Source organism: Gorilla gorilla, chromosome 17, assembly GCF_029281585.2.
Source record: "Gorilla gorilla gorilla isolate KB3781 chromosome 17, NHGRI_mGorGor1-v2.1_pri, whole genome shotgun sequence".
In the NCBI taxonomy this organism is placed as follows: domain Eukaryota; kingdom Metazoa; phylum Chordata; class Mammalia; order Primates; family Hominidae; genus Gorilla; species Gorilla gorilla.
Window position 1 is genome coordinate 56,159,877 of NC_073241.2, and position 27,898 is coordinate 56,187,774.

At 40.6% G+C, this 27,898-nt stretch overlaps 1 protein-coding gene across 2 annotated transcripts in view; it reads right to left on the bottom strand.

The window, feature by feature from the left end:
* The window catches only part of CHST9 (carbohydrate sulfotransferase 9), a 272,481-nt gene that overhangs the window by 10,035 nt on the left and 234,548 nt on the right, over positions 1–27,898 (bottom strand). The window contains exon 5 of one of the 2 annotated variants that reach the window (XM_031003596.3): positions 19,096–19,133. The exons of the other annotated variant lie outside the window; for it this stretch is intronic. Within the exon in view, the coding sequence (XP_030859456.2) occupies positions 19,096–19,133 (38 nt within the window). The remainder of the gene's footprint in view (positions 1–19,095; positions 19,134–27,898) is intronic. 2 annotated transcript variants of the gene reach the window in all.

The window sequence follows — 27,898 nt, forward strand, 5'->3', positions numbered from 1 at the left end:
GAATCATTTCCATTTCCTGTCTCTGTGACTTATTTCCTCTCTCTTGAATATTCTTCTCCATTTTGTTTGCCTAGTTAATAGACTAGGGCATGGAGCAAGCTGGTTTAATCACTGCATCAAACAGAAGAGTAGATACAGATAAGCTCATTTTACAGATTAAGAACCTGAGCTCAGAGAATTTAAATAATGTGCCAAGTTAACACAGCTATTGCTGGAGCTGGTGTCTCAAATCTCTGTCTTAGTCATGTCTGGCTTTTTTCAGCTGCATCATATATCAAGCAATTTATTTCTTGTTTAATGTCCATTAAATGAACTGATGTCAGGAAAGCACCAGGCATATGCCTGTTACAAGAGTGTATGGTCATTAAGAACATGGATTTTTGAGTCAGACAGAACTGGTTATGTGTCTTCTTCTGTCGTTTTCTCTCTGGGTGACCTCGGTTATCTTATTTTGTTTTTCTGAGCTTCCGTTTCCTTATCTGGAAAATGAAGATAATAACATCATCTACCTTGTTGGATTATAGGAAATGCCTGTAGAGATTCCTTAATGTAAATATGTTCTCCATAAATATTAGATATTTTTATTGATTTAGGCGCTGAATATTTTTGAGCAATTTCTATATGATAAGCAGTTTTTAGGTAAGTATTTGTTTTTTATTCTGCTTTTTTCATCTCTTTCTCCTCTTCCTTCTCTCTCACAACATGTAGCAAAGTTAAATGTTCAATGGCAATAAAAATGAGTGAGAAAAAAGAGAAGGATAAGACAATTGGGAGACAGAAATGGGAAAGAGAAAAGATAAACTTAAGCAGAGGCAAAGGCAAAGAAAGAAAACAGAAGAAAAGAAATCACAATTATGGGTAACAGGGAGGAACAGTGAACACTTGAAGAGAGTGGGTAAAGAGAGAAACTACTGAATTACAGTCTTCTCCAAGCTATGAGCTTTAAAATATTTAAACTGCTTCAACACAAAACAGCTGTTTCTGTTGTGAGGCTATTCAAGTTGATCCAAAAAGCTAATTTCTATGGCCCTCTTGGATTCAAGGATTGAAACTACGATTTTATTTGCCAGTTCTTTCCATTTTTGGATTTAATTCCTATTTTTTTTCTGCTTGAAGCCAAACAAGCTTAAAATATGAGGACTGAGGACGTAACATAATGTGAATGTCAAGGAGAAGTTTCTATTGGAAATAGTGCTCTGGTTTGACAAGACCATCAGAAGCTGAAAACTGACATAACCTTAATGTATATAAGTAGATAAGGCTACTCCCCAAGGGGTTCAATACGCTTTTATAGATTTATCATTCTATCTTCCTTCCAAGTTTTGTGGGAAAAATGAGATGATTCTTTTGTTTGCAAATTTACAGATAAATAAATCAAGATAGACTTGTGTAATAACTTGCACAAGGTCACTCTATAAAAAGAATGGAGAAGTCAGGAATGTAGTCCAGTTCTCTAATTCTAACCCAGTAAACATTAGTTAGCAGAATATCTTGTTTTTTTAAAGAAACTCAAAGCCTTAATGAGGAGCTGCAACTTGATAAATGAAATATATTCAAAATGTTTGGCCCTCACTATTTTATTTCTTAGGTTTGTGTCTGTACATATTAAATGTGGATGGGAATAGCAAAACCCAATAAATTATATTTGGCAGGAAAGAAGTAGAATAAGTGGTGTTTTCACTATTAGGATTTAAACATTTCATTGGATTTTAGATATCTAATGGATTTGGGATATGGCTCTTTAATATTTCCGTGTATTTAGTTGTCTGAAATTAGTATTGGTCAGCCAGCCTCCCCTCCCCTTGCATTTCAGGTTAATGCCAACAACAATGTGTGTGTCCAAGAGGGTTTGGAGGAGCAATGGAGGGGTGCACCCTGACTCTGACACCTTGTTCTAAAGTATACAGTTGCTAGACAGAGTTCTTCTTCTTGTTCTCTGGAATGTGGTGAAGAGGAAGGAACCAGCTGTCTTGTGTTGCAATTTCAAAATGTCAAGTTTTCTTTTTATGTGTGTGTGTTATGGCCATGGTTTGGCAAGAAAAAGATTTTCACAGGTGAAGGGGAGGTCTGCCCCTCCACACCTGTGGGCGTTTCTCGTCGGGGTGAGGGGGCGGTACAAGAGACTGAGAAAAGAAAGAGATACAGAGACAAAGTATAGAGAAAGAAAAGTGGGCCCAGGGGATCGGCGCTCAGCATATGGTCTCTGAGTTCCCTCAGTATTTATTGATCATTATCTCTACCATCTCTGAGAGGGGGATGTGGCAGGACAATAGGGTAACAGTGGGGAGAGGGTCAGCAGGAAAACATGTGAACAAATGTCTCTGTATCATAAACAAGGTAAAGAAAAAGGTGCTGTGCTTTGATGTGCATATACATAAACATCTCAATGCATTAAAGAGCAGTATTGCCACCCGCATGTCTCAACTCCAGTCCTAAGGTGGTTTTCTCCTATCTCAGTAGATGGAATATACCGTAGGGTTTTACACCGAGACATTCCATTGCCCAGGGATGAGCAGGAGACAGATGCCTTCCTGTTATCTCAACTGCAAAGAGGCCTTCCTCTTTTACTAATCCTCCTCAGCACAGACCCTTTATGGGTGTCAGGCTGGGGGACGGTCAGGTCTTTCCCTTCCCACGAGGCCACATTTCAGACTATCACATGGGGAGAAACCTTGGACAATACCTGGCTTTCCTAGGCAGAGGTCCCTGCGGCCTTCCGTGGTGTTTTATTTCCCTGGGTACTTGAGATTAGGGAGTGGTGATGACTTTTAACAAGCACGCTGCCTTCAAGTATTTGTTTAACAAAGCACATCCTGCATAGCCCTAAATCCATTAAATGTTGAGTCGACACAGCACTTGTTTCTGGGAGCACAGGGTTGGGGGTAGGGTTACAGATAAACAGCATCTCAAGGCAGAAGAATTTTTCTTAGTACAGAACAAAATGGAGTCTCTTATGTCTACTTCTTTCTTCATAGACACAGTAACAGTCTGACCTCTCTTTCTTTTCCCCACACACAGGCAAGGGGGATGAGTCCACAAGATGACACTGGAACAGGGGATTGGCTTGGGTGCACCAGGGGGCCAGAGACATGGGTCATCCCCGGTGACGGGAGTTGGAATGCTCCCCTGGGATGGAGACTGGAAGTACAAGAGAGAAGAAAGTTGTTGTGAGGTCAGGAGCATGGTGGCTGGATAGAGCTTCAAAGTATGAAGAGCATTAGCTTTTGCGTCAGATCGCCTAGGTCTTCCACCTATTAATTGGGTGATTTTAGGACAATGTCATCATTTGTGGCTCCCTAGAATCAGACCTTAAGTCAAGGGTTGACAGCAAGTTATTAATTTAGTGTTGATTCCAGGAAACACTGGCAGGAGAGTAGGGAACTGAGAAAGGAAAGGCACAGAGTATAGGGTGGATTATTGAGCAAGTTAGCACGGTGGGAATAGGAGCTGAATTCTACTGAGGAGCCCTCAGAACAAATGTAGAGCATATCTCCCCAGAGTTATTCCACACAATCCTATCAGCTGTGGTTAAAGGTTTCTGCAGGGAGAGTTCTGGCAATTCCAGTCTGCTCTACAGGCGGGCAGGGTGGACTCACTCAGGCAGAGTCACAGGTGTGGGTAGTTGGTTGGAAGTCTGGCTAGAGTGCAAAAGAATGTTAAGAGATGAATAAATATGGGAAGGCACAGCTAGCAGTCTTACAGAGAGTCCATTAACATTCCTGAGTCTGTTTCCTCATTTTTAAAGTGGGAATTCCAAGAAATATTTTGGAAACGTTGAAATGTAAGTGAAGGCATTGGCTGGGATCCAGCACCCCAAACACTCTGTCTTACCGTAGTAAGAGATCTCAGTTCTGTCTTCCTATACTCACTCTTCCTTTGGAAGTGTCCATGGTGTATGTTTGTGTCTATGCACACAAGGCTGAGAAAAGGAACACCCTACAACTAGATGGAACCCTAATCCTGTTCAGCTAAGACTATATAGATCTGTGGGAATTCTGTTGCTCAGAGAAGGCAATCCTAACTTTGGGCAGGAGGTCTCTTTGGACCCTTTAACCAAGAGCCATGCCAAAATATCAGCCCTCTGATTCTCAAACTCTGATACTGGGAAAAGATAAGTGTTTTAGAGAATTAACTAGATAAATGCAGTTATAAAGTACCTAGTACAGTACCTGACATATAGTGTCTGCCATATAGTAGGTTTCTCCAAAATGTGAATGCATCCTGTCTCTATGCCTTTCTTCTCTGATTTTCTTTAAATACCGGGCATATCATCCATAATGCTGCTTTCCCAACTTCAGATTAAGATGACCATGGGAACAGTCCCTGTGTGCATAAGCAGTTGACAGAGGTGGATGCTAATTCAATTAATAGTATCCATAGGCCAGTGAGCAACCAATGAGGGGACCTGGAGCAAGAGACACTGTCCAAGTGGGTAGAGAGTAACTAGCTAAATCAATGTGTCCATCTCCCTTTTGGGCTGTAGACTGGAAAATATGGAGAGTGGCCAGTTATTACGGGGTAGGAGGAGAGAGAGAGAGATGAAGAGAGAAGAGGAGGCACAAAAGTAGCAGAATAGGAGTCTGAGAGGGCATCTGAGTCAAGATAAGGTGAAGCTGGGGGCTATGACGTAAGTGACACTCCTTTTCCAGGAAGCAGCATATACCTGCCCCCAACCCTGCCCGACATGCCAATGCCTACTAGTCCAAAGCCACTTGAGTCCTGGGAGCAGCATTGCCATGTGCGAGAGTAGTAGGGGCACTGGCAGGAATGCATTCCATTCGTCTCACTGGATTAAGCATCTACTGGTCCCAGATCAGATTGGCCTGTGTCAGCACCTTTGAGTGAAACACACTCCCCTCTGGCTTATGTCACTTGCATATTTGACAACTCAGCTATACTTAAGACAGCTCCCCAAAGCCTGGTCTAACCCTCACTGGAGAGCAGGCAGCTCACACTCTGGTGCTACCATGTGTTACCTGGGCCCTGAGTTAGGAAGAGAGATTGCCTGTGGTATCAGATCATGCCATGGGGATTCTGAGTCCATGCTGAGTGGGGTTTCTTTTCAGGATTTCATTCTGAGAAAGAATGCAAAGGAAGAATATAGAATTACACTAGCAGCAAAGCAGAAGGACAGAAGGGAAGACAGGAGTCAAGTGGGTTGTCATATGATGAGGTCAGAGTGAATAGAGCACTAACAAAACTAAGCGAGCATCAAATGGATATTTGCAAGGTCTATGTATGCATGCATTCACATACATTTTATCATCTTTATTTTTTAGAATATTATTTCATTAACTCTAAGTTTTGCAGCTTTTTGGGGTTTCCAAAATGGGTTACCTCTCCTAAAATCAGTTGTACTTGATTCAAGATATCAATTAAATGGGTACTGGAGGCAGCCATGGCCACGGCCTCTCCTTTTGTTCCCTTTCTTTGTAAGGGCAAGTATAAGTTGCACTGATCCTGACCTTTTGGCCTGAGGATGGAAGTCTTCAGTATCTGTACAACTTTACTCCCAAGAGCTGCTGTAGAATGAGTTCCTCTGGCCGTGGGAGGATCGCAGAGGGGCACCTGCCACCAGCAGCCCAGCCTCAGTAAGTGCAATGTGCAGTTGGCAGAGGGGAGGGAGCTGGGGGCACGCCAACCCTTTCTGTTACTTCCTGTAGGCATAGCCCAAGTCTCAGGAAGCAGAATATACATGGGGTGGGGTGGGGTGGGGTGGGGTGGGGGAGGTGAGGGGAGCTGTTTCTGCCCCCACCCATTACCTACTAGTCCAAAGCCACTTGAGCCATGGGAACAGCAATGCTAACCACAATAGCTGCAGGGATCTGGAAGGGGACTGGTGATGACATCCAACTGCAATGCTCTTTTACATTGAGATGTTGATGGACAGGAGTCTACCTAGTCTTCTCTAGAGATACACATATCATAAAGCAGGCAAGTATAACTCTCTAAACATTCCTTAGATGCTGTATCATTCCCCCTTCCCTCACTACAATTCTGTAATCTGCACCTTGGGAGGAACAAACACGTCTTATTGCACCTTGCCCAGAAATAGTATCACAGCTTATTAACTCCATCTACTCCCCACACAAGGGATAACGACTGTCCACTGAAGGGGTAAGGAAGTCTCAAGTGCCACACAAGGAATTTTCCTAGGGCCTTCCATCATTTTAGGCCAATAGTAACTCACCTATAGCCAGTACTGTAGCAAGTTGAAAGTGTATGGATTTGGGTACCATTCATCTGTAAAAACCAAAGAAAAGACTTGCCCTTCTGGATTAATTCACAGACCTGTGGGAAGACCCTCTTGTCTCACCTGTGACTCATGACCATATTTTGAGATCCCCAAGTCCTTGGAGCCTGCTTCCTCCTGAGCAAAGAGGGTTGTCTTTATTTCAACTGGCAAGGAAAGTCCATTTGTTTGTCTCCACTCCTGCCAGGGCTGCACTCTCCTTCAGTTACAGGAGACCTCCTGAAGCAAGGCTGGAGGGAGAGGCTGTGTGGTAAGAGTGAGTTTTGAATGAGTATGGACTGAGGGCTTCACATGCACCAGATGCTGCACAAAATAATTGAATTTAATCCTCTCTCCGGCTCTGACAGGTGGTTGAGATCATATTTTTATTAAACTTACTCAGCATTTTATAATGGGCAATTAATTGCTGGAGGTGGGATTAAAATCCAGTCTTGTCCAGCTCCAAAATGGTATGTCTCTCACTACCTAACCCATGATTTCCTCTCGGTGACATCACATCTGTAACTATAGGAGTGTTTCCTTGCTATCAGATCCAAGTGAATACTATCCTTTGTACCGAGTTACCTTGAGGTAGCCAAATGTGCTGGAGTCAACTCTAGTTAGAATGAATGAGGACATCATCCCACCTTTGGTTGCTTCAGCTCTCCAATTTAAAATACTATATGTTGGGTACCAAGAACTGATGCTCTACTGAACACCATTCTTGGAATGACCAAAGTACTAGGCTCTTGCTCCTGGAAAACAATGATATAAGCCAGCACTGCCTGGACTTTGGGTCTCTCTTCAGGTAGCATAAACCACACAGAGATTGCGATCATCTGCTCAGCTTTTATGCCAGCCTTGCAACAAATCTCCTTATCTTCACGGGATCTTTATCTTCACTTCTGCCTCCACACTACTGTTAGAAACACATATACTGAGACTTGGTGGTTACGGAGTAATAATACCTTCACTCCATCAATGTTGGTTTTTTTCAAGAAAATTTATTTTAAATCTTGGCACTTCCACAGCTGCAAATCTGGGAGAACAAGCCAGCACTTGTGGAGCTGTGTGTGTTAGCTGGATCAGGGGTGAAGGGGAGCAAGCTGAAGTACCTTTCAACCCCTGATAAACTCCCAGGGACCAAAGAACCTGGTCCCCATGGCTTTTTATCACTGAGATGCTAGCTCTATAATGCCATCTCCATGGTGATTTCTACATTGAAGAAGAACATTTATTTCCTGCCACCAGTAAGAGACCACCTGAGTGTTCAGTTGCAGTATCTTCAACTCCCCAGATGCATCAGTAGCATTGTCTTCTCTGGGCTTCTCTTGTAGAACTCTTTTTTAGCAAAATCAAGTTTCCATATTCTAGGTAGTAACTTATCAGTTGGATGTTCAAAAAGATGGAAGCAAAGCATTCATGTATTGCATTTCAGTTATTTTCTCTGAGGTTTTATCACCCTTCAGGTGGTTGTCTCCAAAATAACAGGTGTCATTCTGCTCTATTAATCTGGTTCCCCTACCTTTATCCAGGCACTTTTCTCTTCAGCGTCTTCTTCAAAGTATTTTCAGTTGCCCGCCCTGAACTGTTTCAGAATGAGGAGGACACCTGGAGGAATCTACAGGTGCATAGACCAAGTTGCAAAAGAACCTGTGAGCCAACGTAGGCTGTGAGATGCATATCCCACATCCAGTTCAGCCCAGTAACTTGGCAAATGGGGGAGAGGTAGCTCTGAAGACCAGACTTAGTACATTTTTACCCCCATCCATGCTTGCAACTGTAAGTTGATCTTAAATTAGTACTTTTAACCAAGTCAACCTCAATCACTGGAATAGGATACCCAGCTGAAAAACTTGGGGTCACTGAATCAATCTCTTATCTATAAGAGATAATGACGCCTACCCAATGGGGTTCTGAAAAATATGTAATGCCTGACATGTAGTGTATACTCACTGAATGTGGCTTTTAACCACAACCTTTATATTTTTGCCAAGAGTATCACCTTTCTGCAGCAACCCTGAGAACCTTGCGCTAATCTTGTCTTAGATTCCTTTCCTATATTTAGACACCAAACTCCATTCATTTTCCCCTTGAAATGTTCGTTCCCATGATCAAGATTTTGCTTAAACATTTTGTTTTCATGTCCAGATTATTACCTCAGCTGGAAGAATTAATAAGCAACACATTCACCCAAGAAGTATTTACTGAGCACCTACTATGTGCACTATTTTCTGGTGTTGGGGCTAGGGGGCAAACGACTCTGACAAGTCTCTGTTCTCAAGGTACTCACATTTATACGGATGACGATAGATAACAAACAAGGAAAAAATTGGACAGACAAAAAATTTAGGTGGTGCCAAGTATGATGCAAACACTAAAACAGTAATGCAATAGAAGATGTCAGAGGGAGAGTGGGAAGGTTACGTTAAATAGATGTCCAAGGAAGATCTCTCTGAGGAGAAGCTACTAGGACTGAGATCTTAATGACAACGAGGAATCCAAGGGCTGGAAGCAGAGCGTTTCGAACATGGCCAGTGGGTGCAAAGGCCCTCATGTGAATGGGCCTGGTCAGGTGGAAGGACAGAGGGCAAGGCTGTTGTGGTTGCCCTGTGAGTGCGAACGGCCCAAGATGGGATGAAAGAGGAGGTCGGGACCACACCGTATAGGAATATCAGATCATGGTCAGGGCTTTGGATTTTACAGGGGTGCAGTATAAGCCATGGGCAGTTTTAGACAGGTACAGAAGTAATTTACATTTTCTTTCTTTTTTTTTTTTTTTGAAACGGAGTCTTGCTCTGTCCCCCAGGCTGGAGTGCAGTGGCGCGATCTCGGCTCACTGCAAGCTCCGCCTCCCGGGTTCACGCCATTCTCCGGCCTCGGCCTCTCGAGTAGCTGGGACTACAGGTGCCCGCAACCACGCCCGGCTAATTTTTTGTATTTTTAGTAGAGATGGGGTTTCACCATGTTACTCAGGATGGTCTCGATTTCCTGACCTTGTGATCCGCCCGCCTCCGCCTCCCAAAGTGCTGGGATTACAGGCGTGAGCCACCGCGCCCGGCCGTAGTTTACATTTTCTAAAGCGTACTCTGCCAGCCAAGTGGCAAACAGACTTGGGCCTCTTAAGAGTGGAAGCAGGAGGAAACCCGAAGAGCCTGGAGAGAGACTGGTGGCTGGTACCAGTGGAGAGGGAGCAAAAAGGAAAATACAGGATACAATTTCAGGAAAAATTTCATACCAATTTCCTGAGGTAATTTCTGAACTCGAACATTTTCAGTGCCACCACATTGTGTTTCCTGCTGAATCAAGTCTAAATCACTTCGGTTTTTAAAGCCTTCCACGATCCGTCCCTGAACACTGTAGTTTTCACTGATGGTTGGCTGTTTCAAACTCCCATATGATCCATACTGTATAATTAACAAGCAAGCAAGGAATAACACACCCTCTGCTATTCTGTGCAGTGTTTCAGGTTTTTAGTCTTCTCTTTCAAGATAGAAAATCCCTTTAGAGTAGGAACTCGGCTGGCACTTTCTTCCACATCCTCCATAGCACTTAGCAAAGTTCTGTACACAGGGCACATGTGGAAATTGCTTATTGATTGATTAAAAGCATATATCACTGGCATTTGTCTCTTCAGTATTTCTCTTGTATGAAGAAGGGTGATTATCTGTCAATATTCATTGCATCATTGAACCAATGTACAATGCATTAATCATCACTGAGATAACCAGATGAGGCTTTATTGTAATCTCCTTCTATTTTGCTGAGATAATTTCACTTGCTTTAGAGTTTATGAGGCCATAAGTGGCTCCCATCTGTTGATGAACATATTTCTAAGAGTCATTTAGTCTCAAGTATGGAATACTTGAGGGGAAGTTAAATTGTAACTTTTATATTAAGTGTCATCTTAGTAACAGAACCAAAATTGGAAGCATGTGTTCAATTTTGGTTTTTCATTTTCAAAGCTTTAGGTCAGGCAAAGAATTAATTTCATTTGTTTACAAAGTAGATTATGCCTAATAAAATCTATTTTGTTTATGGTCACATTTTAATCAATCCACTGCTTTAGAAAATGAGAGAATTCTGATTGGCTAATCATTCAACATAGTAAATTACATTATTCCACATCCACAGAACACTGGCCTAATTGCATTATCCAGTAATGATAAAAATATTCCTTTTAATACATTTTGAGCAAGGCATATACCAGTGATGAAACAGGGAAGAATCTTGTTTATTCCATCCTTGTTTGATGATCGATCACAGAATATAACATAACACTTCTGTGTATAAGAATTTTTTCAGCATTAAGGATAATAAAGACAAGGTAGTTTTCACTGGATCCTTACTGGTACTCTGAATTTTCACTATTTGTCCGCATTTCTTCTCCTTCCCAGAAATTTGTTTTCTGGGAAAAACAAGTGCTACTTTGTCAAATAAAGCTTAAATAAAATTGGTTTCAATTTATGCATAATACAAGGAATGCCTAGTGACTTTCTGTCTCTAGTGGGAGGTAGCAAACTCTCCAGGGTGACTTTATTCACTCCAGAGGTTCTGGTGAGCACCAAGGAACATTACCTCTGCAAAATGCAGACATACGCAAAAGGATACATCAAATTTAAGAGAAGTCCGTAGATAGATATCTGAGGGATCTGCCTTAGGGGATGTAGACCATATACACAACACGAATTCCACAGAATTAGCCTGGTATTCAGGATCACTGTTTCTTAAAACATAACTCTTTTATGTTACCAAGCAACTTTTATCTGAGATGATGACTACTCGAATACTTCTTTTGCATATTGCCAGAAAATATCAAGTTTTCATTTGAGTCCTTAATTCAAGTTCTTTATCACAAGAAGAAAGAATAGCATGGATAAAATGGTTTAAAGGTAGCCAAAAAAAAAAAAAAAACCATTGTATTTTAGAATGCATATTCAAACATATTCCAAAAAATACTGTATTTTAGAATGCATATTCAAACATGATGACAAGTGGGCTCTTATGGCTCATTTTGACAATAGCTTTAACCTATGAAGTGAGTGAATGTCTTTCTACACGGAGGTGATGAGTTACTGAATACTGAACGGCGCTACTAAATTGTGCTTTTGGCTATTAGAACTTGGCTACTGCCTTTCGTTGCTATGTGTTGAGAGAAAAATCTCAAATGATAATGCTAACCATTTTGCTAATAAAATATGCTAAGCTGAAACATTTCGGTTACTCAGTTCATCTTCTGGTACAGACACTAGCAAGTAGAGAAGGATATGATTTGAAAAACTCAACAGAAAGGAGGAAAAAGATGAGAAAAAGATTGACTAGAAAATTATTCATGGAATATATTTCACCAGCCTATTGGGTGTTAGCAACTTAGGTGGTGTGGTTAATGCTAATTTACATTAAATGGTAAATTAACTATTTTTATTTTTCATAAATGGTACATTTTCAGTACGGAGTTTCAGTATTCCATATTTTCTCACATGGGTACATACACAATGACACTGTTATTACTAACAATAAAGAACTTGTAAGAGTTTTTAGAAGTAACATACTTTTCTAAGAAACACAAAGAAAACATTTTATAGTGAGTGAAAATAAAGGTTTTTACTTCAAATTCTCTTTTTATTTCCATGATATTTCTGCCTGGGCTCTGCCAAGTAAAACTGGCAGTGGGCAACGGATTATGCCAATGTATACTTTTTTCCCCTCTGAGTTTTTAATCTCTTTTCAGGTGACAAATAGTTTTCTCTTAGACCAGATCCACTTTATTTTTCACTTACTTAATTAAAAAAGTAATTTACTGCTCAACAGGGACCCTGGAGTATATGTATGCTCATCTTCATGGTTAAAACACTTTGAAAAAAGACATACCACATCATAAAAATCTGTATTCCAGGGTCTCAGAACAGACTGCTTCAGTATTGGTGTCAGAATTGGGGGATTAATTAGGGTGGTCACAAGTGAGATCACTTAATTAATAGAACAGCTTCCAGAAGAGGTGGGAGTGTAGTATAATGGTGGAGAGAAAGGAATTCAGAATGAGATACACCTGGATTCACATTTGAGGGCTGCCACTCATCAGCTGAGTGCCATTAAGGAAAGATATTTAAAGCATCCCAGAATAGTGGCTGTTGCTCACACTGTAGACAGCGTTGGATTGCCTTATTTAATCCTGGTGTGACCACTTATGCATGCATGATTTTAGACAAACTAATTCGCCTCACTAAGATGAATCTTTTGATTTGTTCCTACTTCACAGGGTCACTGTTGTGAGGTTTAAGACAGATAATTTAACGTAAAATTTAGCATAATGCCTACACACAAAAAGCTTGTCGAGCATTTAATAATAACACCAACCATTATTATTACTAATGTCGTGCTAAATGTGGCAGGACCTGAAAAATTACTAAACCTGATTTCAAGCTTGAGTTTCCACCTGTATAAAGTGGAGATTAAAATCCTGGTCCTCACACGGTTGTTGTAACAAAACATAAGATATGGAGCACTGAGTGATTAGCACAATTATTGATGGCAATTATTCAGAAGCATTGAGTGCTTGAGTGAGAGCTGTCTGTATATTTGATTGTGAATAGTTCTCACAGTGTTTATTCCAACCACTATTTTCTTCTTGGTGGTCATGCTTTTAAAACATCTGAAGGCCATATTCTCAGCTTTGCTTTGTCTTGTCAATCTAGATACCTTTCCACAGGTACCCTTCACATTTTAACTTTCTTGGCTTCCAATTAAAGAGGCAAAGCCCAGCACTTTGACATTTACACTTAAGTATTTTCTAGGTAGAAGCCACCTGACCTTTAAAAAAGACATCTTTTATAAATTCTTCTTTGTTAACCACCATTAGTGTCACCACTTTTCGATCCTTTCAGTCCTTCTTTCAGGATTTTGAAAAAGACTCGTAAATTGGATAGCTTTTCTAAAAGTGCAACTCTCTCAATTCTGAAGGTAATCTTAAAAGGGAATTAGGGACATGTGGGATCTTTACTAGCTCCATTAGTGCCAAACTTGCAAAGAGAAACTATCTTTAAGTCAAAATTGTCTCCTTGAGTGCGTGGCCATTTTGATAAGAGTAGTGCAAGTCAATGCAATCCCACTTTAAATTTAGAAGTTCTAAAGTTCACACTACACTGAAAAGTCATCAGTGAGTGGCATTGCCATGCTTACATTAGAGGAAAGAATCAGGTACTCAAGTCTGGAACCAGGCAAACCATTTAATGTTCTGCAGGCAATATGGATATGGACATACAGGTAAAAAGAAGATCTGGATCTCCCTGCCCTTCAATTCTTTCATTTCCTGACTGTGTGACCATTATTCATAATGACCATGTGCAGTCTTGGCTTGTTCCTTCTGTTTTTGGTTTAGAATCCTTACCTGGGAGGGGAAGGAATGATACCTTGTTCCTGCCTTATAAGAATCAATGACACAGCAGGTTTGAACATTCCGGTGTATAGGGAGTAGACTCTAAATTTAGCAGCCCCTCTAGCTACTAGAATAAGAATTTAGTGATCTGAAGAATTTACATTCTGCCAGCAGTTGATCGAGTTCTTATGATATGCAAGGCCCAACGTTGGACATGGAAATGAACCAAACACAATCTCTTCCCTTTAGGGCAATACTAGGTGGTTTCAAAAATCATGTTGGTATATAAATGATTAGAATATAGGGTAGAAAATATCTATAGCAAAAGGGCAGAGAAAATAAAATGGGGTCATGGAAGAGAGTGAGATTATTCTTGGCTATGTGATAAAGGAAAGCTTCATGGAGAAGGTAGTATTTGAGTTAGGTCTTATATGAGTAAATTTTGTACATGAAGAGAAGGGGATTAGTATGTTGATGAAATAGTTTTATAAAGAACCAATAGTTTTATATAAAGGAGTAGAATGGGAAATAAGTCTAGGAAGGTGGGGAGAATCCTCTCCAAAGGAGTACAAGATCCCAAGGCTTTGTATTTCATACTCCAAGGTTAGAAACGTATTGTATGGCTTTCCATCAGAATCACATATTGAGTTTTTGAAACTGCAAATGTCTGAGCAGGATCATTCCCAACATTTGTGGGGCCTAGAGCAAGAGCATGAATGGAGGTCCACATACTATATGTCAAACTATTTCGAAGTGTTAAAGGAAGCTGCACCAAAGACCTGGTCCTTGTTCCCATCCAAGGGACTGCTTTGGGACTAGGAGGCTTAAGAAGCCCTGCTGTCCCTCAAGGCCATCCTGCACTAGAGGCCTGATTCATTGCTTGGGACTTCACGGGGGGAACAGGACGGACCCTGGACTTAGCCTGGGGACTCGTGGGCAGGGCCTGCATCTGCCCCCATCAAGGATGGAAATGACTCAGTCCAGGTCTTCTGGTTACTGAAGGAAAAGGTTCTCCTACCTCATGTTTTACTTTTCTGATTCCAGATTACCAGGAGGTTCTAAGCACCAGCTGAAACTATACTCACCCACTCCACACCCCCTCCCCAAGCAGAGGGGAGGGTAGAAGTACAGTTACCTGGGGAACACAGTCTGCCTATATATCCTCCCACTTCAGGGGCTACTGCGTGGCTATCCAGAAACTAAAGCGTCCCTTCTTTCTTTGATTTCACAGGGCCCACACAGCCTGACCTCTCTCAATAAGGGAATTTCACTCTTTTATTGGTCTATCCCATTTGCCCAGATGACCCAGTTCAGCTGCTATGTTCCTTTCCATGTTTTGTGTGCTCTCAATTGGTCATGAAACTTTAAAACATGAGGCTCAGAAAAAAAAAAAATCTGTCTTTGCATGACTGTGTTTGTGATGCTTGGAGACTCCTAAAGCCTGTGACCTTTCTTGGTCTCGTCTGAGGGTTGTGCTGTGTCTTAACCCAAGTCTAGAGCTACTGACCCAGAATGTCTTGGGGTTGGGATTGGAGATGGGGTCTCAGGATCTGTGTTAACAAGTTTCAGGGGTGACTATAATGCCCAGTCAGGGTTAAAATCACTGTTAACAATGGGGGAGGTTTTTCTACTTAGTTTTTATTTCTCAGCAAGATGATATTTTAAAAAGCAAACTGCAGCAGAATGGAAGATGAATAGAAAGGTGGTGAGGCTAACAGGAGAGCCTCAGGAAATCACTGAGCAAATGAGACAAGGGCCTGGATAAAGCAGGGGTTATGGGTGGAGGTGAGAAGCTGGTTGGGAGAGGTCAACAGGAGATCCCATCAGAAGTGCCCAGTGCTCAGAGGGAGTGATGGAGTCGAGGATGACTCTGAGGTTTCCGGCTTGTTATGGGTCATATTATGTCCCCCAAACAGATATGTTGAAGTCCTAACTCCTAGTACCTAAGAATACAACCTTGTTTGATAATAGGGTCTTTGCAACTGCAATTAAGTTAAGAGAAGGTCATTGAGGGAAAGCCCTAAGCCAAGATGGCTGGGATCCTTATAAGAAGGGGAGGGACACAAAGGGAGGGCAGCCATGTGTCCACAGGGGCAGAGAGTGGAGTGATGTGGCTGTAAGCCAAGGAATGTCAAGGATTGCTGGCAAGCACTAGAAGCTAAAAAGAGCAAGGAAGGATCCTTCCCTACAGGTTTCAGAGAGACTATGGCCCTGCTGACCCCGTATTTTGTATGTGAGACAATACATTTCTGTTGTTTTAAGGCACCTGTTCATGGTACTTTGTTTTGGCAGCCCTAGGGACCGAATACAGAGCTGTAATGGCCTGCACTGGTGTTGCCTCTCTCTGCACTGGGTCATCAGTGAGGGCAAGCGTTTCTCGTAGACAGCACCTGTCTATGAATATTCTCCACAGCATAGACATCCTCTGCACCAGAAACAGAGCCCCATATTCAGTGTTCCTCTTTGTTATCTAGCTGCACAAACACAAGGTATTAATTCACTAAGGGTTTCAATTATCTGCTATATAAAAAGGCATAAACATAAAAGGTTTTAATTGTCTTTTATATAATAAGGCAGTTTCCAAAAATTAAATTAGGATTTTTACATTTAGTTTTCCCATTCTCATGCTGACCATATTTTAATTTGATTTTGAAAGCATTTTTGGTAATATTTTAAAGTATTATCTTTCATCTAGTATCATAAAAATTATTTAGAAAACCTATAGAAGATTTCATCTCTGCAAGTAACATTTTTCAGATAGGAAATGATTGCAGCATTGAACTGCCAAAGAGACAGCTGAAAAAAAAAATGGGTCATGCATTCATCCCATTCTAGAACAGAGGCTGCCAAGCAGTTCACTGCTCATTTTTGTCCTGTTCTCGTAAACAAGCTGCGTTAACAAGTTACTTTTAAAAAGCATACTAATTTCCCCAGTGAATTGCACAGGAAAGAATCCAGCGTTCCCTCCAGAGGACTCAAATAGTTGTTTGTTCTCAGAGCTCAGGTGTGGTAAAATAGCCGTGGGCTAAAAGCACAGGCTGGATATTGGCCAGCAGGCTAGAGCTTCCCCTCCACTCCTGATTTCTCACGTTGGTGCACAACTCATAGCCTGCCTGATGTGGGGGGAAAAAAAGACTTGATTTTCAATTTCAATTTAATTACACAATCTATAGTGCCTAATGGGAAGGATTTAGGGGCAAGATTAATGCTCAGCGGCGCTCCATTTTGCCTTTTTTTCTGATAAAAAATACTGTATTGATTATCTAAAGTGGGTTTTCAGAAATGTTTTTCAAGAGGCAAATTATTTTGGTGGCATAGTGATTTGAAAAAGAAGGTGACTTTATTTCTTGACTCTCTACCAGAGTTTATATAAATTAGAGGTATAAGATACCTTTTTGAATTGTATTGCCAGTGTATCATTCTTGAGAGTGGGGAGCACTTCTTTACTTGGGAGAAGAATGAATAGAAATTTCACTGTAGGATTAGAAATATAAGCAATGATTGAAGGAGATGACGATCTGTTCTGAGAATGACTGTATAATTAAAATATTAAGACCTTTCCCTCTTCAGTTAAATCCTAAAGAATTTCACTTTCTTATTGAGACTGAAAACCATTATAATTTTATATGGCATCAGATCAATATTTAAGATTATGAGTAAATATTTGGCATTCTATTTTGGTGTCTACATATTTTGTTAGTTTTGCTAAATATAAAAAGAAGCTAAAATAAGAAATGAAAATCTACCCATGAGAAGTGACCTTAGTATATTTTTTGACCAATTGCTTTAGGTTGTTAAGTTAATAAGGGAAACAGGTAGGTTGTTACATTTATAAGTAAAACAGGGCTCTTTATAAGGAGAAGTGTTCCTATATGATTTAAATAAATAAAAATAGCAGCAGTAAACTTTACTGGCTAACCATTGCTGAGCCTCACCAAACCATTTGAGCACATACAAATAATTTTAAATGAAGTAATAAAGAAACTAAGGGCCGGTGTGGTGGCTCATAGCTGTAATCCCAGCACTTTGGGAGGCTGAGGCAGGTGGACCACGAGGTCAAGAGATCAAGACCATCCTGGCCAACATGGTGAAACCTGGTCTCTACTAAAAATACAAAAGTTAGTTGGGCATGCTGGCACACGCCTGTAGTCTCAGCTACTTGGGAGGCTGAGGCAGGAGAATCGCTTGAACCTGGGAGGCGGAGGTTGCAGTGAGCCAAGATTGTGTCACTGCACTCCAGCCTGGTGACAGAGCGAGACTCCGTCTAAAAAGAAAAGAAAGAAACTAAGTTTAAAAGGCAAATGAACTATTTGAAATGGCCAATTGATTTTGCTATTTCACAATGATGGCATTTTCAAGTATTAAGAGAGTTGCTACTACAAGTCAACATGTACAACAGTATTTAAAAACAAAATGGCACCTGATTAAATTTTGGCTACTGAATTTGAAAAATAGTATATTAGCCAAATGGGTTGACTATTTTGAAAGCTTGATGAGTTACAGGGCATCTGGCACAGATTGGGTAAAACTAGAACTTTATTGGGATGGACTGACAATAGGAACTAGAATTGGAATTTCTTTTGGAGTGCACTTAGAAGGTTGAAAAATGCACCTTTGACTGGTATAAGTGTAGATTTACCACCCTTCTCTTTGGTAAGGGTAAGTTGTAATTTATGCCATTGAAAGGAAAAAAGAAAGAAGATATAGAAATGTGTACCTATGGGTGAAACCCAAGCATATTTTTCCACAGGTCAATGTCTGCATTCTCTGACTCTAGTGGCACAGGCAGGGTTTGGAGAAACTGTAGCTAAGCTGGCCTGGGGAAAAATTAGGTGGGTGGGGCAAGATATGCTTTTGGGGAAGGCCTCTCTTTGTTTGTGTGGCTGCAGGTCTCAAGCTCCTAAAACAGTTCTATAGAAGGACACCATCTACCTAGAAATACAAAAATAGATCAGTAAGAAGATGGGATAAGAAAACTGTGATGCAGACAGGAAGATGCTGGCCAACTGTGAGTAGAAACAAAAGAACAGAATGGAAGATCAACTTGTGGTATATAGGGGGCCAGTTCTTAGCTGTTTGGGAGGCAGTGACTTTTAGCTGATTGAACGAAAACCTGAGAAAATCACGGAGAGTCACCTTAGTTAAGGGAAAAGTAGATGGAAGTATCTATTTGCTGCCATGATAGTATCAATGCAGAGGTCACAATAAGGTCACAGAGATACTTGCAAGTTAGAACTGGCAGAGTCTCATTAGTCTACTGTTTCCCGTTTGGATAGGATGTGGTAGGGAAGGACTTGGCTTGGGAGGAGACAAAGAAAGTGCATGGTCGTCTACATATGACCAAATATGTTTTTTTCCCCAGAACCAATAACATATATATTGCTCATAACTAACAGCTAAGATTACCCCCTGCCTTTTTACATTTACACATGTTTATTAACATTGAAACAAAATTCTATATTAGAGTTTATGAGAAATGAGAGAATACCTGGTTGGTGATATGTTCCTGGATTTTTTCTGTACTCACTGAAAGAGAAAGCAAAAAGAATTTTTACATTAAAGCAGGAAAATGAATAAAATGTGGTACTGATGCTGCTCTGTTTACAGTAAACATTTCCAAAGTGGTCATGGACTCTCTGAGCAAGGATTTCTATCACAATGTGGATGTTTACAACCACTTCAATAACTGGGGAAAAAAAGCCAAAACCTAAATAAACTGTGTTAGGCAAAGATAACAGAAAATGGAGTGGAAATCCAATAAGGGTGATACCAGCAGAATGTATTAAACTTTCACAGATAAATGATGAAGAGATGAAAAGGACCGAAGAAAAATCTGAACAACAGCAAGTCAAAACAAAGTTTTCCAAACAATGACAACCTATTGAAGTATAATACTAATAGCTCAGGGAACCCTGAGAACTGGACAAGGAGATTTGAGGTGGCAGATGGCAGAAGTGCTACTTCAAAACATTTCTTACGTGGGAAGTGATAAAGGCAATATTATACTTTGTTGTTATGGTATTGCCAGAGATTGAAGTACAAACCAACAGTTCTATAAATTGTATCTTGATCAGGATGAAAAACATGCAGAGTAATGTATGACAGGCAACCAAGGGACATAAAGAATAAGGATTCTAATATAGTATATTTCTCAGTCATTGTGAAAATAGCCTGAAAGTGATCAACGTTATGTATGTCTTAAGTAGATGAAAATAAAATCCTTAGTAGTAATAAATAAAAAACAAACCATGAGAAAAGAAAAGAGAGAAGACATTTAGTGGCATCACAGTTATTATGTGTTTGTGAACACCTTAGTGTGTTACAAACATTTTATTAAATGTGTCCCTTTTAAAAAAACAAGCTTTAATTTTAATTGAAATAACTTGAATCACATGTAGTTGTAAGAAATAATGCAGAGAGATTTCTTGTACTTTTTACCCAGTTCCCCTAATGGTAACATCTTGAAAAGCTATAGTACAATATTACAACCAAGGTATTAATATTGATACAAAGAGTATTTTCCTTACCACAAGTATCTCCCCTTTTGTCCACTACACTACATCACCTCCCCTCCACCTCCATGCTTTCCTTAAACCCTGGCAACCACTAGTCTGTTTTCCATTTCTGTCGTTTTGTCATTTCAAGAATGTTATACAAATGAATCATAAAGCATAGAGCCTTTAAGGATTGGCTTTTTTCACTTGGCATACTTCTCTGGAGATTCTTCCAGGTTGCTGTGTGTGTCAATGTGGTTGCTTTCTTTTTATTTTTGATATATTCTGTGGTATGGATGTGCCAAAGTTTGTTTAGCCATTTACTCATTGAAGGATATCTTGGTAGTTTCTAAGTTTTGACTATCATGAATAAAGCTGCATAAACATTTGTGTACAGGTTATAATGTAAACATAAATCTTCATTTCTCTGGAATAAATGTCCAGAAGTGACATTGCTGGGTTATATAATAGTTGTAGGCTTAATTGTTTGAGAAACTGCCAAACTGTTTTCAAAAAAAGATGTCCCAAGTGAAACTTACTGGTCAATTAGTCAACCAATAATAAGTATACTTAAAAATTTTGTTAAGTATTCAGTACCAAGCTCCATGTCATATGAGATACAGTAGAAGTGTAAGGCATATAGGGGAAATTGAATGGTGATGTTCAGAGTGGGCTGTTTGATGTTGTCATTGTTAGGAAATGCCTGATGCCTGGGGCCAGTCTCAGACTCGCCAGATAATAAGAATCAATTTTCTTCATTTTTTTAAGGGCAATCTCAATCAGATACTCTTGATATGTTTTAGATTTCTTTTGTCAGTTTATATGTGGAGTGTTTAAAGAAGAGACAACATGGCTTGTGGGAAAAGGTTGGCCTTTTAAATTACAGATCACTGGTGTTGAAATGTGGGCTCCCCAAAGAAGTGACATTTGAGTCAAAACCTGAAAGATGATAAAGGAGTTAACTTGACCAAGAAGAGGGGGGAGAACTTTCAGGTAGAAGGAAGAACATGACAAGGGCCATGTGATAGGAGGGAGCATAGTGGATCCAAGGATAGAAAGGAGGCCAGCGTGGCAGGTGTGGAGAGGTGAGCAGGGCATAGTGTGAGAGAGGCTACACAGATAGGCAGGAAACCCCGCAAAGAAGTCAGGTAGACCATTTTTGGGAAATTTAAGATCCTCTCAAGAGCAGTGGGAAACTGACCATTAAGGGGATTCAGGCGAGTGCACAGGTAGTGACATCAGAATAGCATGCATAGCCTATGTCCTGAATGGTATTGCCTAGGTTTTCTTCTAGGGTTTTTATGGTTTTAGGTCTGACGTTTAAGTCTTTAATCCATCTTGAGTTAATTTTTGTATAAGGTGTAAGGAAGGGGTCCAGTTTCTGTTTTCTGCATATGGCTAGCCAGTTTTCCCAACACCATTTATTAAATAGGAAATCCTTTCCCCATTGCTTGCTTTTGTCAGGTTTGTCAAAGATCAGATGGTTGTAGATGTGTGGTGTTATTTCTGAGGCCTCTGTTCTGTTCTGTTGGTCTATATATCTATTTTGATACCAGTACCATCCTGTTTTGGTTACTGTAGCCTTGTAGTACAGTTTGAAGTCGGGTGGTATGATGCCTCCAGCTTTGTTCTTTTTGCTTAGGGTTGTCTTGGCTATACGTGCTCTTTTTTGGTTCCATATGAAATTTAAAGTAGTTTTTTTCTAATTCTGTGAAGAAAGTCAATGGTAGCTTGATGGGGATAGCATTAAATCTATACATTACTTTGGGCAGTATGGCCATTTTCACGATATTGATTCTTCCTATCCATGGGCATGGAATGTTTTTCCATTTGTTTGTGTCCTCTCGTATTTCCTTGAGCAGTGGTTTGTAGTTCTCCTTGAAAAGGTCCTTCACATCCCTTGTAAGTTGTATGCCTAGGTATTTTATTCTGTTTGTAGCTGTTGTGAATGGGAGTTCACTCATGATTTGGCTCTCTGTTTGTCTATTATTGGTGTATAGGGATGCTTGTGAATTCATGACTAAAACACCAAAAGCAATGGCAAAAAAAGCCAAAATTGACAAATGGGATCTAATTAAACCAAAGAGCTTCTGCACAGCAAAAGAAGCTATCATCAGAGTGAACAGGCAACCTACAGAATAGGAGAAAATGTTTGCAATCTATCCATTTGACAAAGGGCTAATATCTAGAATCTACAAAGAACTTAAGTACATTTATAAGAAAAAAACAAACCCCATCAAAAAGTGGGCAAAGGATATGAACAGACACTTCTTGAAGACATTTATGCAGCCAACAAACATATGAAAAAAGCTCATCATCACTGGTCATTAGAGAAATGCAAATCAAAACCACAATGAGATACCATCTCACACCAGTTAGAATAGCGATCATTAAAAAGTCAGGAACAACAGGTGCTGGAGATAATGTGGAAAAATAGGAATCCTTTTACACTGTTGGTGGGAGTGTAAATTAGTTCAACCATTGTGGAAGACAATGTGGTGACTCCTCAAGGACCTAGAACCAGAAATACCATTTAAGCCAGCAACCCCATTACTGGATATATACCGAAAGGATTATAAATCATTCTACTATAAAGACACATGCGAACGTATGTTTATTGCAGCACTGTTCACAACAGCAAAGACTTGGAACCAACCTAAATGCCCATCAATGACAGACTGGATAAAGAAAATGTGGCATATATACACCATGGAATAACATGCAGTCATAAAAAAGGATGAGTTCATGTCCTTTGCAGGGACATGGATGAAGCTGGAAACCATCATTCTCAGCAAATTAACACAGGAACAGAAAACCAAACACCTCATGTTCTCACTCATAAGTGGGAGCTGAACAATGAGAACACATGGGCACAGGGAGGGGAACATCACACACTGAGGCCTGTCAGGGAGTGGGGGACCAGGGGAGAGATAGCATTAGGAGAAATATCTAATGTAGATGATGGGTTGATCGGTGCAGCAAACCACCATGGCACATTATACCTATGTAACAAACCTGTGTGTTCTGCACATGTATCCCAGAACTTAAAGTTAAAAAAAAAAAAGAGAATATCATACACAGATTTGCATTTTTAAAAGACCATTCAACTCTTGTTGGCAACTGAAACACCGACTCCTCAGGGTGTCACGGGTGGCAGCAGCACTACAAAACCTTAGTTTTGTTTCCTTTGGGACTAAGAGAAATCTGCAGAAATTGAAGAGACAAATAAGAGCCAAACAATAAAATATTCACACCCTAATAATGCAGCAGCCTACTGAACTCTAGAAAATGAACTAAAGGACAGCATGGTATCTAATAGCAGCTCTGACAATTACTAGGTGTTTGAACTGGGGCTAGTTACTTTAATGCTCTGGCTTGTTTGCCTATCTATAACAAAGGGTTAACAATATCCACCTCTTCCCAAATTTGTGAGGATGGAATGAAATAAGAATGAATTTTGCAGGTAAAGGATAAGAGAGGGGCACTCCAGGTAGCTGGGGCAGGACAAGTAAAGAAATCTAAGAGGCAGGTAAGTGTAGGGTGTGTGTGGGTGAATTGTGAGAAGTTCTGAGTGGCTTATGTAATACACGCATACACTTTAGCAGGTGTGGGGATGGAATGTGGGAAGAGGGAAGGGGCCCAGTCTTTGGAGGTTGTGACTTGGGGTGATATTGGAGGCTTTGCAGGCAGAAGGAGGCCAGCAAAAGTCTTTCAGATGAGGATGAGGTGGCCAAAGCGGTTCTTGAGAAAGATGAGTTGAGTGGTGGTGTGGAGATGGGTTGAAGGGGTAGTAGAGGTGGGTGGTGAAGACAGCAATGAGCATGTGCTGTGTCCAGGCAGAAGGCGTGCGGTCTTGAGCCCAGGCAGTGAGAATGGGAAGGGAGGGACGCCAGGAGCAGGTGGTATTTCTGAGATAGGTTCTGGAGATTGATTGAATGTGGGAAATACAGGAGCAGGAAGCAAGGACAACACTCAGGTTTTTATTAGGGAATCTGGCAGATGATAGCATTATTAAAGATACAATGAGAATACAGCAAGACCTCATCTCTACTTTTTTTTTTTAATTAGCTGGGTGTGGTTGCATGTGCCTGTAGTCCCAGCTACTCCAGAGACTGAGGTGGGAGGATTGCTGGAGCCCTTGAGTTCAAGACCAGTCCTAGAAACATAGTGAGACCCTGTCTGAAAACAAACAAACAAACAAACAAACAAACAAAAAGATACAATGGGAGAAGGAAAAAAAAATGAAGAGGAAGTTAATAAGTGAGGCTTGTGCCTGTAATAAAGAGGAAGATACCTGTAGGTTACAGAAGCTGACATGACAATTACGGCAGATTGAATAATGGCCCCCAACATGTCCACATCCTAATCAGCCTGTGAATATGGGACCCTTCATGACAAAGGGACTTTGCAGATGTGATTCAGTTAAGGATCTGTGGATGGGAAGCTTATCTGGACACATCCAGTGTAATCATAAGAGTCCTTATAATAAAGGGGCAGGAGAGTTTACAGCAGAGAGAAGGCGAGGTGGCAGTAGCAGCAGGGGTCGGAGTGATGCCATTGCTGAAGAGGGCTGTGAGCCAAGGACTGTGGGCAACCTCTGGAAACTGGAAAAGGGAAGGACATAGATGACTCCTAGAGCCCTGCAAAGGAACGCAGCCTTGCTGATACCTTGATTTTAGTCTGGTGAGGCCCATCTGAACTCTGACCTTTAGAATTGTAAGATGCATAAATTTGTGTTGTTTTAAGCCACAAAGTTTTTGGTGATTTGTTACAGCAGCAAAAGGAAATGAATTCAAACAAGTTCTTATGCTTTTTCTCAGCTGTTCCTCAAGGGACGGGGAGGAAAGCACACTGCTGCTGAGTAACTGCTGTGTCCTGGGCCTAGGCGACATACCTCACAGACATTATGTCCTGAAAAGTAGAGATTATTCCTCCTATGTTTTTAAAGATTATGTGACCAGGGCTCAAATACATGCAGAAACTTGTCCAAATTTTCATGGTCTATGGGTGAAAGGACAGCCAGCATTCTAAGGAACAACATAGCTACTCTTAAGACATAGAAAAGCAAACTTTCATTATATAAAAAAGACATATGAACATGCAGGTTTTTAGCAGCACAATTCGCAATTGCAAAAATGTAGAACCAACCTAAATGCCCATCAACCAGTAAGTGGATAAAGAAAATGTGGTATATATACACCGTGGAATACTACTCAGCCATAAAATGGTATGAAACAATGGCATTTGCAACAACTTGGATGGAGCTAGAGACCATTATCCTAAGTGAAGTAAGTTAGGAACAGAAAACCAAATATCACATGTTCTCATTTATAAGTGGGAGCTAAGCTATGAGGATGCAAAGGTGTAGAAATGATGCAATGGACTTGAGGGACTCAGGGGGAAGGGTTGAGGGAGGGTGAGGGATGAAAGACAACATATGGGGTACCGTGTACACTGCTTAGGTGATGAGTGCACCAAAATCTCAGAATCACCACCGAGGAACTTATCCATGTAATCGAGAACCACCTGTTCTGCAAAAATTATTGAAACAAAATTTTTTTAAAGCTAACTTTCAGGATAAAACTAGCCTTTTTTGTCTCATATTTGGGTCTTATCCCTCCAGCTTTTGGTTAGAGGATTAAAGAGGGAAAAAATAAATTGACAAAGTTGTCTGACTGGCAGATTAAGTGGAGAGTTATCCCAGATTTCTTAAATTTTAATCTCATTATGTCTTCACAAAACAAAGCAGAATAAACTGCAGAGGGAGGTCGTGCACATTGTTGGCTCATCTTATGATGAAGGTGGTGTTGAGACACTTCTGTGCATTCATGAGCTTCAGGAATAAAATTTGTGGAAACAGCCCCAACCCACTATCATCAACATGGGTGGGGAAGGACCTATTTCTCTAAGATTTATAATTCCAGGACAACTGCCTCAAATTCTCCAAACTTTGCAGTGAGACTCACTAATTCTTCTCATTGTAAGTTGCTTGATTAATCACCCCGAACTGATTAAAATTCTAGGGAAAGTTATTTTGCTGCCTAAACAGTTTAAAGCAGTGGTTCTAAACCTCTTTCAGGTAACAGGCCCCTTTGAGAATCTAAGAGCAGCTATGATTCTGCATTTCAGAAAAATGCCAACACACAGAAAATAGGGAAAATGGCAGGAGGCTAATAGACCTTCTTCAGCCATGCACAGATCTGCAAGAATCTATCTGTAGCTCAAAGTCTTTTTTTTTTTGGTCAAAGGGATTTGGAAAATACTTCTTTTCTAGGTATCTCAGTAGGAACTTTACTCTCTCAAACCATAAATTTGTAGTGCCTTACATAAAAAGTTACAATTAAATCAACATAAATCTTTTGTTTTAATAAATAAAGCATATTCGTGGCTTAGATTTTAGATCACATTTATAGATGAGGAAAATTTCTAGGCCCAAACAGTAACAGTGAAGCTACTACTGCTGGAAGGAATAATGTGCCACCTGTGTCTTAAATCTCAAGAGCAGAGACTTCAGGGCAGAGAACACCAGACACATCACCTCTAGACTAGGTTGCTGGGAGCCAGAGGAAGAGCTTGGTGAAGTGCATGCAGCCACCATCTGCTCCCATCACCTAATGCTGCAGAACCAACTGGAGCTGTGCTACTTTGAGATAAACTAGCGGTGGGTTCCTGATCATATTACATGACACTCTCTCCCATTGTTAGCAATTAGGCAAGGACATTAGTGACAGAGGGGCATCCACTGAAAAAGACAGAGCAATACTGGAACAGCAAAGAGGAAGCCACTTAGACATTCTTGTTTCTTCAAATATCAGAAGCTTCCACATCATAGCAGGAGGGCTAGGGATGGACTTCACCTCCCAAAAGCTGTTGGCATTTGGACCAGACAAGGCTCCCTGGACTTCTGGCATCATCTGCTGGCCTGAGATCCAGTCGGCTTTTCAGGGTGTTGGAAACCTTCATTTTACAATCCCCATTGTGGATCTCAACTCCACCAACTATGTCCTCAGGCAGGTAGGACTCCTGGGCAATTGGGACATCAACAATTGTCTGTGGTGGAGATTTTGTACATAGAGACTGCCTTTGCACCATAGCTTTTACCGGAGGGAAATCTTATTTCCTGCAACGAACAGTCATTTGGGGCTCTGACAATTGGTATAAACCCTGGAGGACCAGTCCATCCAGCAGCACTTGGTACCTGGGTGTATCTTTTACCACCTTGTGAAAGTTTATTTTGAACCATAGGCTCTAATGTGTGAAATAATTTCTTGGATGTAGGCTTCTCTGGGTAAGTTACTAGTCCCTCAAAACTACAAACTCATTAGCTGTGTAGTCATTTTCTCTAACTTAAAGAACTAAAAATGTAAGTTTAATATCTTATAGTATAGTATATTCATTCCAAAAAATATAATACCTTCACTGTGTCAGATACCTCCTAAGTGCTGGGCATGCAAAGATGATACAGCAGGGTGCTTGCCCTCAAGGAGGTCAGGGTCAGGTGGCAGAGAGAGATAAGTGAAGATAAACTGCAGTACCTCCTGAGAAGTGTTTTCATAGAGTTATGGATAGCAAGCTGTGGGCACACAGATGGGGAACAACCAATATGATTGGTCTTGGGGAACAAGTAGGTTTCCAAGAGGTATGCTGCCATTGGTCACTGCTATACTCCCTTTTAACTCATGCAGGAATATGTCTTGAACAACCAGGGACCATGATTTTAATTGATTTATTATTAGCCTTTCACTTCATGGAGTTCAAGAATCTCTCTTGAATATGGATATCTAAGTATCTGTATTG